We start from the raw sequence: 15586 nt of genomic DNA, 5'->3' as shown, positions 1-15586 counted from the left end.
GAAAAGTGTCCGTGCCAATCTAGACGCTCTTTTCCGCAAATGCTTTTAACGGAAAAACTTTTCTGTTAAAAGCATTTGCGGAAAATCATGCCAGTCTAGACGTAGCCTTAATGTATTTAGCCTCACAACACCCCTGTGGATAGGGACGTGCTATCATGCTCATTTTACAGCCAGGGAGCTGAGAGGCATGGAAAGGCACTGTGATCCACAAGTTAAACCAGCTTCTGACCAAGTGCAGCAAACCCTTGCATTTAACTTGAATTGAACCCATGGTTTTGAACTTCCAGAAACATTTGTTATAAAAAATTTGACTCCTATTAATACACACATAATTTAGTTTACTGAGAGTGCCTTGAGATGAAGTTACTTTGCCAACTGAATCAGCCAGAAGCAAGGGTAAAACCATTTTGCCACACAATTTTTGCTCACATATATACACACACATAATCAAGAGGACTATAAGATAACACAGGTGTCCTCAAATCCTGGAAATCATAGCTCACAAAAGCAATTTAAAAAAAATTCTGAGTGTATAGAATAATATGGGCTTCGGTTTTAAAAAATATACCTCAAATCCAACCTGGGAAGTAAGTATTGCATTACAGGGCTTCCTGGCAGATCACTTGCAAGCATCTACCTTGCAACAGGTTGGGTGTCTGCATTTCATACCCAGGTAGGCCTTGGTAGGTGTTGTGAGATCAGTACAGATTGCATAAATGATCAGCATCTTACTATGTCTGCCACCTCCAATGCTGCACCCTTGTTCCTGCCTCAGTTCAGTAGAGGTAAACAGATGAGTCTTAGATAATCTTCCCCTTTTTTTCATTTTGTGGACCCCTTTGTACAAAATGTCCTTTCCTCCCTTCCCCTTTTTCCAGCCTTCCAGTTCCAAAGTTTTTCTCTGATATTATAAAATATGGAGGAAAATACCATTTGCCAGATACTGTGTTGTGGGCTGAGGGGAATCAAAAGATACAAATGAGTACAGAAAAAGAAGCACCATCGCCACTTCATGCTTTCCATCCCATCCAAATCTATGGCAGATATCTAAAGAGATCAACATAATCTACATAGCAGTAACAGGTGTTCCATTACCATCCTCACCCCACTTCCCTAGAGAATGGTCAGTGGGCATGCAGTCTTACATTACTAGGGCGTCGGGGGCCTACCAAAAGAACTCAGAGCATCTAACATTCCATGGAGTTTTCTTCCCACCCATATCGGCAGAGCAGGTAGCCTGTCTCCTGCATGGTTCACAACTACAACCTGAGGAAAGGAATACTTAAAAAGTCACACAATGACCTTGTGTGGAATTACCAGGTTTTTCTGAGAGGGCCCTATACAACTCCATTGGAATACCAATGGTTTGAGCTTCCTTGCACACCCTCAATTATAGTAAAACCTGTACAAGATACCGCCTGTGAATGACAGGGGAAGTGTCCTGTGTTAAGAGACCACCCCAAATAACAACAGGGTTCAAAAAGAACTAGATACATTCATGGAGGATAGGCCCATCAATGGCTATTAGGCAGGATGGGTAGGAATTGTGTCCCCAGCCTCTCTTTGTCCGAGACTGGGAATGGGTGACAGGAGAGGGATTGTTGGCAGCAGTTGATTGATTTATTAAGAACTGATCACATGTGCAAGTTGGACTCCATTTTAAAATCACAAGAGACTCCATCTTGGAATTATAAATTCCATTTTGTTTTTGGGACTACTGTGGAGGTAAACAAGAACTGGCTCGAACTGTTTTTATGCGCCAGAGTCCATTTTACCTCAGAATGTGCACAGCATATGCTGCTGTCAATCATCTGTTTTCCTACCACAAAAGACATAAAAGTACCTCCCACTCAAGAGTGCAGGTCTCAGTCCTTGACTGTCCAGTAACTTGTCAAGACTGACATCAGTGCTGCAGCTGGTTCCCTCACATGCTGTGGCGAAGCCCAGGGGTTCAAGTTTTGAGGATACTGGACCAGAGACAGCTGTACTACAGTGGCGCTGCGGAGCCTCTGAACCACCAAGAGTGTTTTCTCCATACCACTTATGGTGAAGGCATAGGTGTGGTATTGGGGATATGCTACATTGGGGTTCGTTGACTTCCCCCACCACCTGAAGAGCCACTCTGACTCCAGACTTGTGGTGAAGACCCAGTTCTCTTTGGACAGTGCCATCAATCCTCACCCACCCTTAACAGCAAGGAACATCTGCTTTGGGATCAGGTTACCTAGAGTTCCTCCCCTTGGCTGCTAGGGTTGCCAGGTGTCTGGTATTGACCTGGATAGTCTGGTATTTTTGTCTCCTGTCCGGTAAAAAATTTCAGAAAATACCTGACGCCTAAAATGTCCAGTATTTTCTGATATTTTTCCCTGCTAGGAGGGGAAAATACTGGACACCTGGCAACCCTAGGACACACTCAGCAACCGGGCCCAGCCCCCTGGACCTTCCCGCCGGGTCTCCTTTATCCCCCCCCCCCCCCTCCACTTACCTGGTTCTGCAGGGGCTTTTCTTGTGGCTGTAAGAAAAACAAAATGGTCTTTTTTTTTTGCTCAACAACTTTGGCCTCCCCCCCCCCCTTTTTTTTCTCAACAGAATTTTTTTCCCAGTGTTTTTTTTTGGGGGGGAGGGATGTGGTTTGGTATTTTTGGTTAAACCATCTGGCAACCCTATTGGCTGCTTGCTACTGGGTAGAAGGTCCTAGGTCCTCTCCTCACCTGCTGTGTTAACATCTTGGCCAGAGACTGAGACTGTAAAGTATTTTTAACTTACCTGTTTGTTAGGGGAACTTTCTTTTCTTCTATTTTGAGAGTGTGGGGTTGGATTTCTAATTGGTGTAAGAGGGTTGTATTGAATAGTTATATGCTGTGAACTGTTACAAATTCTTTTAATAGATTTGTTAAATTTATACATGAGTTGTGTTTTCATTGGGCAATTATCCACTGGTGATAAATACAGTGTCGGGGAACTTATTCTTCTGGGCTGTGTCTACACTGCATCCAGAAAAGGATTTAAATATCCCCCGCGGCATTTGCATTTACATGGCTGCCGCTTTTTTCCGGCTTGGGGATAAGCCGGAGAAAAGTGCCAGTCTAGACGCGATTCTCCGGAAAATAAGCCCTTTTCCGGAGGATTTCTTATTCCTACTTAAAAGTAGGTACTTGAAAAGTAGGTACTTGGTGTCAGAAACAAAACTCCACAGATCTTAGTTTTAAATTTATTCTTGTTACTGAGTTCCTGGGTAACAGGATCGCTCGATGATTCCCTGTTCTGTTCACTCCCTCTGGGACATCTGGTATTGGTCACTGTCAGCAGACAGGATACTGGGCTAGATGGTCCTTTGGCCTGACCCAGCATGACCATTCAGAAACCATGAATATTTTACTCCATCTTATTGGGATTAATATCTCACCACTTCAGGCTTGTGAATTCTAGAATGGGCAAGCTGTCTGTTATGCATGTGATCTGTTCCAATGAACCTCATGGAACAAATCATGTCTATAAAGTTAAACACGTGTGTACATGTTTACAGGATCAGAACTTTAGACTGTAAACTCCTCATGGGAGGCTATTGCGATCTTAGTTTCTTTAAACTATCTTGCTATAGTATAAAGACTATGAATGTATACATCACGTTAAAGGACTTTAGAAGTTTTCTACTCTACTAATTATAAAGCCTTTTGCATTGAAGGAGAATAAAACTGAATCAAGTGCTATATTAACATGTTAAGTACCATTTCCTTTGTCATATCAATTTCAGACAAATTGCTGTATCTAGTTTCCAGATTTGCACCCCCCCCCCATAAAGGACTATTGAGGAGCTCCAGATAATCAGTTTCATAACTACCATTAGCACCTACACTCTATTAGACAGCATTTAGTTTTGTTTTAAATGATCCAGGAATGAGAATCTAGTCACAGGATGAGAAACTATTTAAAACTTTCCATCTCTTGTGCCAAAGAACCTCAATAAACGTCTCTAGTTTAAATGTTAATTCATTGCTTAACATTTTGAATAAGAATTAAATAACAGTTCAAATGTGTTGTACCCATGGAGAGGTGCACCAAATATATACCACAGGAGTGATTTTTATTGTTACACTAGCATGCTGGCAATTCTATTCCAGGAAATTTCTAACATTCATTTTGTGTTAACAGCTGAGCATCTGGATACTTTATATTGCACTTAAAAGGCTGTTAAAATGTGTTTCTTTAATTAAAATATATCCTGCAGTAGGAGCACAGAATCCATTCCTCGGCTAGGATTTTTTAAATTTTGGACAAGGTGGTGCTATGTGTGCCAACATGGACATCCAATGTTTTCTATACTGCTTCTATACAGAGTGAATCTCTCTAAGCTTACATTATTTTTCACTGTCTTGAAAACCGCTAAAACTATGAGTAACTTTTTGCAGCACATAACTACATCTGTCTAGAATATCTAATGGATTCTGCAAATGTTGTCTATATACATTGTATTTATTGCATTGACAGCCATCAGTAGGAGTTCAGAACTACAGCCATGTTCCTAGCTTTTAACATTAGGTTTGATGAACAGTGCAGTAAGTAACGTGTCAATGAAGCATGTAATGCCATCTCATTTTCCTAGACACAGTAAATTCCAAAGCCAATACCCATATACCACCAAATAATTGAGGAAGATGTACTGGCACAGGACAATGTCAACTGTTGACTGGTCTGTTAGCATATCAGCAATGTTTTAGGGCTGAGTCTTGCCAACATGCAAATAGTAATATTAAACATGTTTTACTAGTGCCTAAAGGCAAATAAAAAATGAGGTCCCATTGTGCAATGCATTGTACACAAAAAGTAGATAGTCACTGCCACAAAATGCAAGTCCACTTATGCAGATAAGTAATTCTATTGGCTTTAACAGAACCACAGTGTGCCACTACAACAAAAGGTATGTTTTAAAAAAAATGCTGAATATGCAAATGTTAATTTGAGTGTGACATTACATTCTATGTTCTTTATGAAAATATGCTTATATGACATAACTGAAATGTACTTTATGCAAGAAAACTCATGTCAGGTACTGCTGGAAAGGTTATGATCTACTGAATATGATTATCCTATTTGTATACATGTATCATTTTTGTATCTGAAATTAGAGATATTGACTAATGTATCTGTAGTTCAACTGAGCTGCTTTGGGTGACACCCACTACTAACACTTCAGGTACAACAATGGAAAAGCCAGACAGGGCTGATGGCCCATCAGTGAGGACAATGGACTGGGAAAAGCTTGGCTTTCCTGCAGATACTCCATAGTGCCACTGACTCATGGATGCTGAGATGCTACAGAGTCAAGTGACCTAGTGATCTGACACCAACCTCCATCCTGGACTACTGAATTGTTTCCCTGTGAGGTAGTGAATCAAACCTATGGAAATTCTATATAAGGTGGGGGAGAAAGGCCTTCAGTTTGCATCTCCTCTGCCTCCCCCCTGCACCTCCGCCCAAGAGACACACTGGAAAACACCTGGAACTGAGCAAGGGAAGAACTACTGGATCCAGGCTATGATGATACTTCTGGCCTGTGAAGGACTCAACCTAACACTATCTAGGATGAGGAATTATTATTTGTAACCAATTTCTTAAGTGAATCAAGCTCAGTTTATGGACTTTGCTTTATTTTCTTAATAATCTGATTTGCTCTGTACATCTTTTACCACTTAAACTTATTTCTGATTTATAAATATAACCCAGTATATGTAATTTCTAACTGGGGAAAGGGAGAGAGGAAATTGTGCATACTTTCCTCCACATTGAAGGAGACTAATTTAATATACATTTTGGTTTGTATTCCAAGGGCAGGAGGGGGAGGAGGGTAGACACTTGAGTCCTATGGTAAATTACTTAAGCTTAGCCTCCCCAGAGCTGATCTCAGTATCTGTAACTGTTCTGTAGCTGGGTGTGGCCCTGTCTGTGGCACTGGAGGAAGTTTAAAAGCCTGACTCAGCAAGACAGGCACAAAGAGTGCCCAGGCTGGCAGAAAAAGAAGATTCAGTGGTATCTTCAGCACATTAGGTGGTATCCCAGAGGGTCCTAACCCATCACAGAGAGGATGCTTCATCTTTAAAGCAAGTACAGTTCACAAATATCTTAAGATGAAAACAGTATGGTGAAGACAACTGACAAGAAAACATCCCTGCGTAAATTTTTATTAAATTTGAATATTTTCCCAGAAGCCCAAGAAATTTACAATCTTTTTTCATGTACAAAATGGTCACATAGCCAGACAACACTTTTTGTTGGCCTTCAGAAGATTTACATGAATGCAAACAGGACAAACTTCATTTCTATGTGCAGACTCTGAGGATCCCCACCAAGGATAAATCTTACTCACAATGACCAGAATTATTATTCCACTGAGAAAATGGTACTGTGTGTTTTTTTAAAAAATTTGTTTGCAATAACCAGCCACTCATAGAAAAATGACTTTATTTAGCTTGAGGATAATGGTTTAAAATATCATTTTTAAAGCTCTCTTCCCACTACTTTTATATGCTATTTGATTTTAAATCTAAATGTACTATCAAAGCCCTGAGCAGTCCAGAACTCCCAAGGTTAGCCAGAGTAGTGACTTCAATGTTGGTTCAGGTGGCCACGTTCCTTGAAGTGGAGTTCTATAATCCTGCAGGGTACTTCAGCCTGCTGTGTATTTATATTCCTTTAAAAATTCAAGTACATTTAAAAAAATGTAGGCTAAGTATTTTTTTTTTAAATGTCATGGATGTGTGGAGATTACATGGGAGGTAACTGATGAGGCTACTAATTTTGTGGTAGTGATTTTAAACTATGCAAGCATAAAAAGAGTTATACACACAGCCAGATCTAACCTTGACTAATCAGATTACTTTAGTTAAAATGGTATATCTTATCTGTAATCACCATCTGCTTGCCTGTGATAAAAAAGACTAGAAAAAACAGCAGACATGGCATATAACAGACCATGCACAATGATGTCATACACATTTACAGTTACAGAGAGTCAACATTTTAGAACAATAACCATATACTGTATTTAAGTTAAATGGGTTTACTCAATTCTATGAAGTGCTGAGTTTGCTGAACTCTCTCAGAGGGATGCAAGGGAGCTCAGTTCCTCACAGCACTGGATTGTTTGCACCTCACTGATTTACAACATACATTATATCTTATTGCTCATTTTATTTAGAAAGGCTTCACAGTTATGAAGCCCCACAAATACCAATCATGAACACACAGATGGGTTGAGGGATGCTGCTGCATAGAACAGGCTTCCCCCTGGTTTGACATCTTTCTCCCACCTAAAGCCATGGTGCTCCAAATGCACAAAGTGTACATGAAGAGCACTAGTGAGGTGGTGTAAGTTTGGAACATGGTGTCTTGAAGGTTCAACTAGATTCCACTTTTTTCCACTACAAAAAAAGTTTTTTTTTCACTACCATGGCTAAACTGAAAGGAGAGAACTGAAAGCCTAAGAAATATAGTGACATTTTTCCTTAATTTTTTTATCACAAATGTAGTGCAGATTGCAATGATTCTATAAAAATCAGACAGTCATATATTACAAACCTCTTGAGCAAATGTAAAAATTATTCTCCCCACACCAAATAAACCAAACACAACATCTTATATGGTCCCTAATAGGTTTAACATTAATGTTATCTCTGTTTTTTGGCTATAGCAATCAGGAATGTAATCCACTCATCAGATGAATGATTTATATTTAAATCTGGCCTCGGCAGTAACAGATTTATTACACTGCTAAGCAAAACTGAACTGGTTAAATTGAATGATGCTCTTGATCAGCAAACACACAGCAGCAATGCAGAAGGTTTTCCATCTGGAATAACAGAACCTAATGAAATCTCCACTTTTATGAAACCATGGAGAATTAAAGCAAAAGCAACATATATCATTTTTAAAAGCCAGTTTTATTGATTTGGTAGTGTGAATCCTAAAAACTCTGATCTCTTCTTTCTACACTGATGCAGGTTGGCTGGCTTTTTGACAGGGCTCACTTGCGAGGCTGGTGGATGTGCTGATTGACGTGCTGTGGATGAGGAAGCTTTTCCACAGAGGGATGAGGTTTCTGGTGAGCCACCTGAGCTGCAGCTGGAGGGAAGTCTTTATCACCCTGTTAAAGAACACACTGGTAAAATACAAAGGTTTAAAGAACATACCTATCCATTCAAACTGATAGTATTTTTTAAATTAAAGCAAAAAGTGTATGTGAAAAACACTGAGTCCCTCTAATTCCGTTTTTCCTTTGCAGACACACTGCCTGCATTTCATCATGGCATTTTTTAACAAGGACTTTGTCAATGTAAAAGAAAAATCACACTTATTTCTGAAAATGTTTACCTACTGTTTTTACAAGTAGCACTTAAAATGACTGTACCTGAGAGACTAGAGCGAGAACATTTTTCCATTTTTGATTTCTGCATACATCAGCACTTTGTGCAAAGTCAGGCTGTGTCTACACTACAGCCTATGTTGGCATACCTTGGGTCACCCAGGCGTGTAAATAAACCACCTTTCTATGAGACATAAGTTACACTGATATAAGTGCTTGTACGCACAGTGCTACTGATGAGAGACATAGCTCGCACACTCACTGAAGTCATTTTATAAAGTTGATGGGAGAACTCTCTTACATCAGCATATAGTGTCTTTACCAGATGTGCTGCAGTAGCACAGCTGTACATATAGACATGGCCTCCATTTCACTGGCTCATTATGATCAGTTTCCCTATTTGTGTGGATATTTTTCACAGAGTGGCAAGGGAAAGGAAAACATTTAAAAAACAGGAGAAAGTAGTTTGTTAAACCACACAAATGAATTCTTCCAGGGGAGCTGCATACCCAGGCTACTTTCAACTCGAAGTATAAACATGGATTAGATTTCAAGTTTAATATGTCCCTTTTAAAGATGCATTGGTCCCACCTGTGCCATCATCACATAACATCTGCTCCTCAAAATCTGGCCAGTTGTACTACTACATATTTGCTGTACATTCAGCAAGAAATCAGGCAGCTACTTATTTTTCTTTGTGAGGTTATCCCTGACAACCAGTCAAAAATCAATGGAAAAAATCATTAACTTTCAAAGAGGCAGGTACTAGAGAGAGAGCATCACCATATCCCTGTCTCAGTGCTGGAGAAGAATATAATTTTCTTATGTATAGTCCAGAAACATTTTAACTTCTGTTAACTGGCCGACTGACAATGTTGTACACAGTGACTTTGTACATAACAGAAATCAGATGTCTACTTTACTTTCCCTCGATTTTACCCTAAAATAGGTGCAGCAGACTCTCTTGAGTACTCTGGGGCTGGAGCACACATGGGAAAAAATGGTGAGTGCTGACCACCGTCCTGCAGGCCCACATCAGTGCTCCAGAGCCTTCTATCGATCAGTAGGCTCCATGGAACTGCACCCCCTCAAACATCTCTGGCAGCTGTTTCACGGCATTCAGGAGGTTGGGGGTAGAGTGGGAGGAGGATGCAGTGAGCTCAGGAGGCCAAATTGGGCAGGAAGAGGCATGGCAGGAGTGAAGTGGGGGCGGGAAGAGGTTTTGGGGGAAGAGGCAGAGTGGGGGTGGGCCTGGGACAAAGCAGAGGGTCAGGCACTCCTTGGCCCTTTGGGTGCTTGTGGGCCAAAACATTTTAACTCCTGTTAATGGGCAGAATGACTATGTACAAAACAGAACATTTAAGTCTGCTTTACTTTCACTACATTTTACCCTAATTCCCCTCTATATCTAATCAAGTTTTTCTTTGCTCTTTCAGTGCCATATTGTTAATTAGATCGAGGCAAGGTGGAAGAGGTGATATCTTATTAGAACAATTTATGTTGTTGAAAGACAAACTTTCCAGCTACAGAAAGCTCCACTTCAGACCTGGGAAAGGTACACAACTAAATAAAGGGTGAAACAGACTGTTTAACATAAAGAAACACATTCAAAGAAGAAGAGTGCTGTGTGACTTGAAAGCTAGTCTGTTTCACCAACAGAAGTTCATAGAATCATAGAGCCAGAAAAGACCTCAGGAGGTCATCAAGTCCAGCTCCCTGCCCAAGGCAGGACCAATCCCAACTAAATCAACCCAGCCAGGGCTTTGTCAAGCCGAGACTTAAAAACCTCTAGGAATGGAGATTCCACCACCCTCCTAGGTAACCAATTCCAGTGCTTTACCACCCTCCTAGTGAAATTGTTTTTCCCAATATCCAACCTAGACCTCTCCCACTGTACTTTGAGACCACTGTTCCTTGTTCTGCCATCTGTCACTACTGTTAACAGCCTTTCTCTACCCTCTTTGGAACCTCCCTTCAGGAAGTTGAAGGATGCTATCAAATCCTCCCTCACTCTTCTCTTCTGCAGACTAAAAACACCCAAATCCTTCAGTCTCTCCTCATAGGTCAAGCGTTCCAGCCCCCTAATTATTTTGGTCACCCTCCACTGGACCCTCTCCAATGCGTCCATATCCTTTCTATAGCATGGCGCTCAGAACTGGATACAATACTCCAGATATGGCCTCACTATAGCCGAATAAAGGAGAATAATAACTTCTCTGGGTCTGCTGGCAATGTGTATCCTAATGCACCCTTAATATGCCATTAGCCTTCTTGGCTACAAGGGCACACTGTTGACTCATATCCAGCTTTTCATCCACTGTAATCCACAGGTCCTTTTCTGCAGAACTGCTTAGACATTCAGTCCCCAGCCTGTAACAATGCTTGGGATTATTCCATCTCAAGTGCAGGACTCTACACGTGTCCTTGCTGAACCTCATCAGATTTCTTTTGGCCCAATCCTCTAATTTGTCCAGGTCACTCTGGACCCTATCCCTGCCCTCCAGCGTATCTACCTCTCCCCCTAGCTTAGGGTATGTCTACACTACCCTCCTAGTTCGAACTAGGAGGGTAATGTAGGTATACCGCACTTGCAAATGAAGCCCGGGATTTGAATTTCCCGGGCTTCATTTGCATAAGCGGGGAGCCGCCATTTTTAAAACCCCGCTGGTTCGAACCCCGTGCAGCGCGGCTACACGGGGCACGAACTAGGTAGTTCGAACTAGGCTTCCTAGTTCGAACTACCTAGTTCGTGCCCCGTGTAGCCGCGCTGCACGGGGTTCGAACCAGCGGGGTTTTAAAAATGGCGGCTCCCCGCTTATGCAAATGAAGCCCGGGAAATTCAAATCCCGGGCTTCATTTGCAAGTGCGGTATGCCTACATTACCCCGCTAGTTCGAACTAGCGGGGTAGTGTAGACATACCCTTAATGTGTCATCTGCGAACATGCTGAGGGTGCAATCCATCCCCTCATCCAGGTCATTAATAACGATGTTGAACAAAACCAGTCCAAGAACAGATACTTGGGGCACTCCGCTAGAAACCAACTGCCAACCTAACATAGCTGTAGATCACTATCTGTTGGGCCCAACAGTCTAGCCAGCTTTCTATCCATCTTACAGTCCATTTATCCAATCCATATTCACTTAACTTGCTGGCAAGAATATTGAGGGAGACCGTATCAAAAGCTTTATTAAAGTCAAGGTATATCACATCCACTGACTTTCCCATATCCACAGAGCCAGTTACCTCATCATAGAAGCTAATCAGATTGGTCAGGCAAGATTTGCCCTTTGTGAATCCATGTTGACTATTCCTGATCACTTTTCTCTCTTCCAAGTGCTTCAAAATGGACTCCTTGAGGATCCCCTCCATGATTTTTCCAGGGACTGAGGTAAGGCTGACTGGTCTGTAATTCCCTGGATTGTCCTTTCCTTTTTTAAAGATGGGCACTACATTTTCCTTTTTCCAATCATCTGGGATCTCTCCCAATCTCCACGAGTTTTCAAAGATAATGGCCAAAGGCTCCACAATGACATCTGCCAACTCCCTCAGTACCCTCGGATGCATTCAATTCGGGCCCATGGATTTGTGTATGTTTAGCTTTTCTAAATAGTTCCTAACTTGTTCTTTCCCCACCAACGGCTGTCCACCTCCTTCCCATACTGCGTTGCCTAGTGCATTTTTCTGGGAACTGACCTTGTCTGTGAAGACAGAGGCAAAGAAAGCATTGAGTACTTCAGCTTTTCCCACATCATGTGTCACTAGGTTACCTCCCTCATCCAGTTAGGGCCCCATAATGTCTCTGATCACCCTCTTTTTGCTAATATGCCTGTAGAAACCTTTTTTGTTACCCTTCATATCCCTTTCTAGCTGCAATTCCAATTGCGCTTTCACCTTCCTAATAACTCCCCTGCATTCTCGAGCAATATATTTATACTCGTCCCTAGTCATCGGTCCAAGTTTCCACTTCTTGTAAGCTTCCTTTTTGTGTTTAAGCTCACCAAGGATGTCCCCAGTAAGCCAATCTGGTCACCTAACATTTTTGCTTTTCTTGCTGTGAATTTGAATGATTTCTTCCTGTGTCTTTAATAAAGCTTCTTTAAAATACTGCCAGCTCTCCTGGACTCCTTTCCCCTTCATGTAAGCATCACAGGGAATCCTGCCCATCAGTTCTCTGAGGGAGTCAAAGTCTGCTTTTCTGAAGTCCAGGGTGTGTATTTTGCTAAGTTGGGCCAATACAAGACATTACCACACCCACCTTGTCTAGTCTAAGAGGTCATTCAAAGTAAAGTGGCCTATTAACACCTCTTCAATCATACGGGACAAAAAAGATGTTAGTGAGTTACATATTGTTGTAAGAAGCCATGAATCCAGTATCTTTAGTTAAACTGATATTTTGTGTCTATCAAAGCTATGAATTTGTTTGTCTGTTGAAAGTGTTCTACAGATTACCCTTAAGACAAAGACTGAGAGGTCAGATAGGAAATGATGTTTTATCAGAGTGTTTGCCCATGCGTGATTTGGTGTTTATCTTTTATCATTTTTTGTGACTTAATATGAAAAAATAATAATTGTCTGGTTTCACTCACGTAGTAGTTGTTGGGATATTTAGTATACTGGAAAAGGTACACCACAAGATGCGATAGGCCCATGCAGGATCTTGAAATATGTGTTGTGGGAGCTACTGGTTTTGTGGTGTATTTGTCTTTTAGAAATTCTTCTTCATATTGGGGAGCCATTCTAATGCCCCCAACTGTTCCCATGTCTTCAACAAAGTGTTTGTTGTTACATGTAAAATTATTATGGATAAGGATGAAATGGATAAGTTTGGCGATGTTCTTGGCTGACTATCTGAGTGTTGTCCATTGTTTTAAGGAAGGCAGTGATGCCATCATTGTGAGGGACGCTGGTATATAGGAAGTTGGAATCCTTGGTGTCAAGAATGATTTTCTAAGGAGGTTGTTCATGCTAGAGACTGTGGAAAAAGTTGGTGGTGTCGTGGAGGAATCTCAGCTTACAGAGTGGTTTGAGGATGATTTTTATGGGTCCTGATATTTCTTCAATAAAAGTGCCCATGACCAGATTTGATGGGTCTGCCTGGATCCCCTTGTATGTGTATCTTGGGAAGTATTCAAAGGTCTCTGGGGTCAGAGAGTTATTGCTTGGCTTCACTAATGAAGTTATCACAGATGAAGACTAGAAAGTCACACCTTTAACCTGCCGGTTTGATCACTATCTGGTAGCTGGATTTCAGGTGCAGTATTGCTGTCCTCTCAGCAGTGGAGACTGTGGTGGATGTGATGTTTTAGGATTTCAATTATTTTTTTTCCCTGAAGCTGTCATTGTTTTTGTCTAGCATGGGGTGTCCAGTTAGATGATTCTGTGTGGGTGAAACCAATCACTGTGCTCTCGCATGAACTTTTACAGAAAAATAATACATGACAAAAATACATCACCACCTGCGGGTGAACAATTTTCACAAAACAGTCACACCATATCTCACCTCTCTGTCCTCCTCCTCAAAGGAAACCCGCATAAGATGAATCTGAGTGTTTAAATATGGCTTATTATGACATTCTGTAACTTGCTAATTCCACCTTTTTTGGCCTAAGTATAAGGCAGCGTTCACAGGCACTTCACCTTGAATGGGTTTTTAGAACATGTGTTAACAACTTTTGCTAAACAATCTGTTCCACCTTGTATTTAGCTGAGATGCTCCTGGATCTGAAGAGCTCTGTGTAGTTTGAAATCTTGTCTCTTTCACCAACAGAAGTTGATCCAATGAAAGTTATTACTCCATCACATGGCCTCTCTAATATCCTAGGTCAACACAGCTATAACAATACTGCAAACATTAGGTTAACTATAATTTTCACCATTAAATTGCTTCATTTACTCCCCTTCCACACTATTTTCTTTTGAATATATTTTCTCTGAATTGCTATTTTCTCCTCTTTTTCCCTCCTCTGCTGTCATTGATTTTTTTTTTTTTTTGGTACTTCTCCTACTTCCCTCTCACATATACTCAAGAAGGAGGCCTGAATGCAGGTTTTATTAACACATTAAATGTGACTGGTGAGTGTTTCAGAAGGCAAGGAGTTGTCAGAGTGGGTCTATTACTTTCCTACAGAAATGTATCTCTGCCATGAAGAGAACTACTCAGTTGTCCAGCTGAAAGACGTGTTTGCCAAAGTGGATCAGAGTTCAAAGAAACATTGTTTCTCTTGGTGGAGGGATAAAATTTGAGGGTAAAGACAACCACAGTAGATCTATACCGTTGGTTGCAAGCATGCTGCAGATCACCATAGTAATGTACCAAGAAGCTAACTGTTACCTAAAGAGCAAGACACAAACTAGACTCTAGACCGGGGGTGGGCCAAATCCAGAGCAGGTTGCCACACGGCCGAATCCAGGCCACCAATCCACTGGATCTGGTCTGCAGCCATCTCGCCAGAACTCTTAGCAGAAAGCGGTTCACACTTTAAACAGCCAGCTGTTCCCTGCTCTGGACTGCTGGGGAAAGAACAGGGAGGCTTCGTACACTGTCCCCGCCTCCTTTCGAGCAAAATTTCTCAGCTCCCATTGGCCAGTTTCTGGCCAACGGGAGCTGAGAAATTTTGCTTGGGGCAGGGTTAGGGGAAGGAAAAGTAACTAAGGACAGGGCTTCCCTTCTCTTTTCTTGAGACCTGGATCTTTTAGACTTGCAAAGTTCATGTCCCTTGTTTTTATGCTCAGCAATGTGAATGGTATTTGTGTGTCACCAAGGTAAAATGTCACCATTTTAGAGCTGATAAAGTGAGACTTAAGCTTCTAAATTGTAATACAAATGTTTTTGGCTGTTAAAAAAAAACCCACAACCCAAATAATCAAAACCAAAACTTTTCTGGATGAAATCCTCAAAGGCACAGTAATGCTGATATTTATACAAGGGAAGGCCAGCACATCTATATTGGTGAAATACATACCCGGTCTCATTCTGATGCCAGCACTTTTCTGCTACTCTAGTTCAAAGATCTGAGCAAACGGCAGCTGCCCCTTCCTGGCACTTCAGATTTTGTGGCTAATCCCCTTTCCCAATGTGGATCCATACCAGGGTGTCTACAAGGGGTAGACAAATTATGGCCCATGGGCCTCATCTGGCTCATCAGCCATTTTAAGTAGCCCTCAAGCTCCTGCTGGGGAGTGAGGACTGGGGCTTGCCCAGCTCTGGATGAAGAATTTACTCACC

General features: G+C 41.5%; 1 protein-coding gene across 1 annotated transcript in view; it reads right to left on the bottom strand.

Moving 5' to 3' along the window:
• Window positions 1-6163: 6163 nt before the first annotated feature.
• Window positions 6164-15586, bottom strand: part of DAP (death associated protein) — an 87692-nt gene continuing 78269 nt past the window's right edge. The window contains exon 4 of the mRNA XM_075921471.2: window positions 6164-8140. Coding sequence (XP_075777586.1) covers window positions 8021-8140 — 120 coding nt within the window. The 3' untranslated portion in view covers window positions 6164-8020. The remainder of the gene's footprint in view (window positions 8141-15586) is intronic.

Source organism: Pelodiscus sinensis, chromosome 2 (assembly GCF_052426305.1).
Source record: "Pelodiscus sinensis isolate ZL-2025 chromosome 2, ASM5242630v1, whole genome shotgun sequence".
NCBI classification, from domain to species: Eukaryota; Metazoa; Chordata; order Testudines; family Trionychidae; genus Pelodiscus; species Pelodiscus sinensis.
The sequence above is the reverse complement of the archived record's forward strand: the minus strand, read 5'-3'. Positions and strand labels throughout refer to the sequence as shown.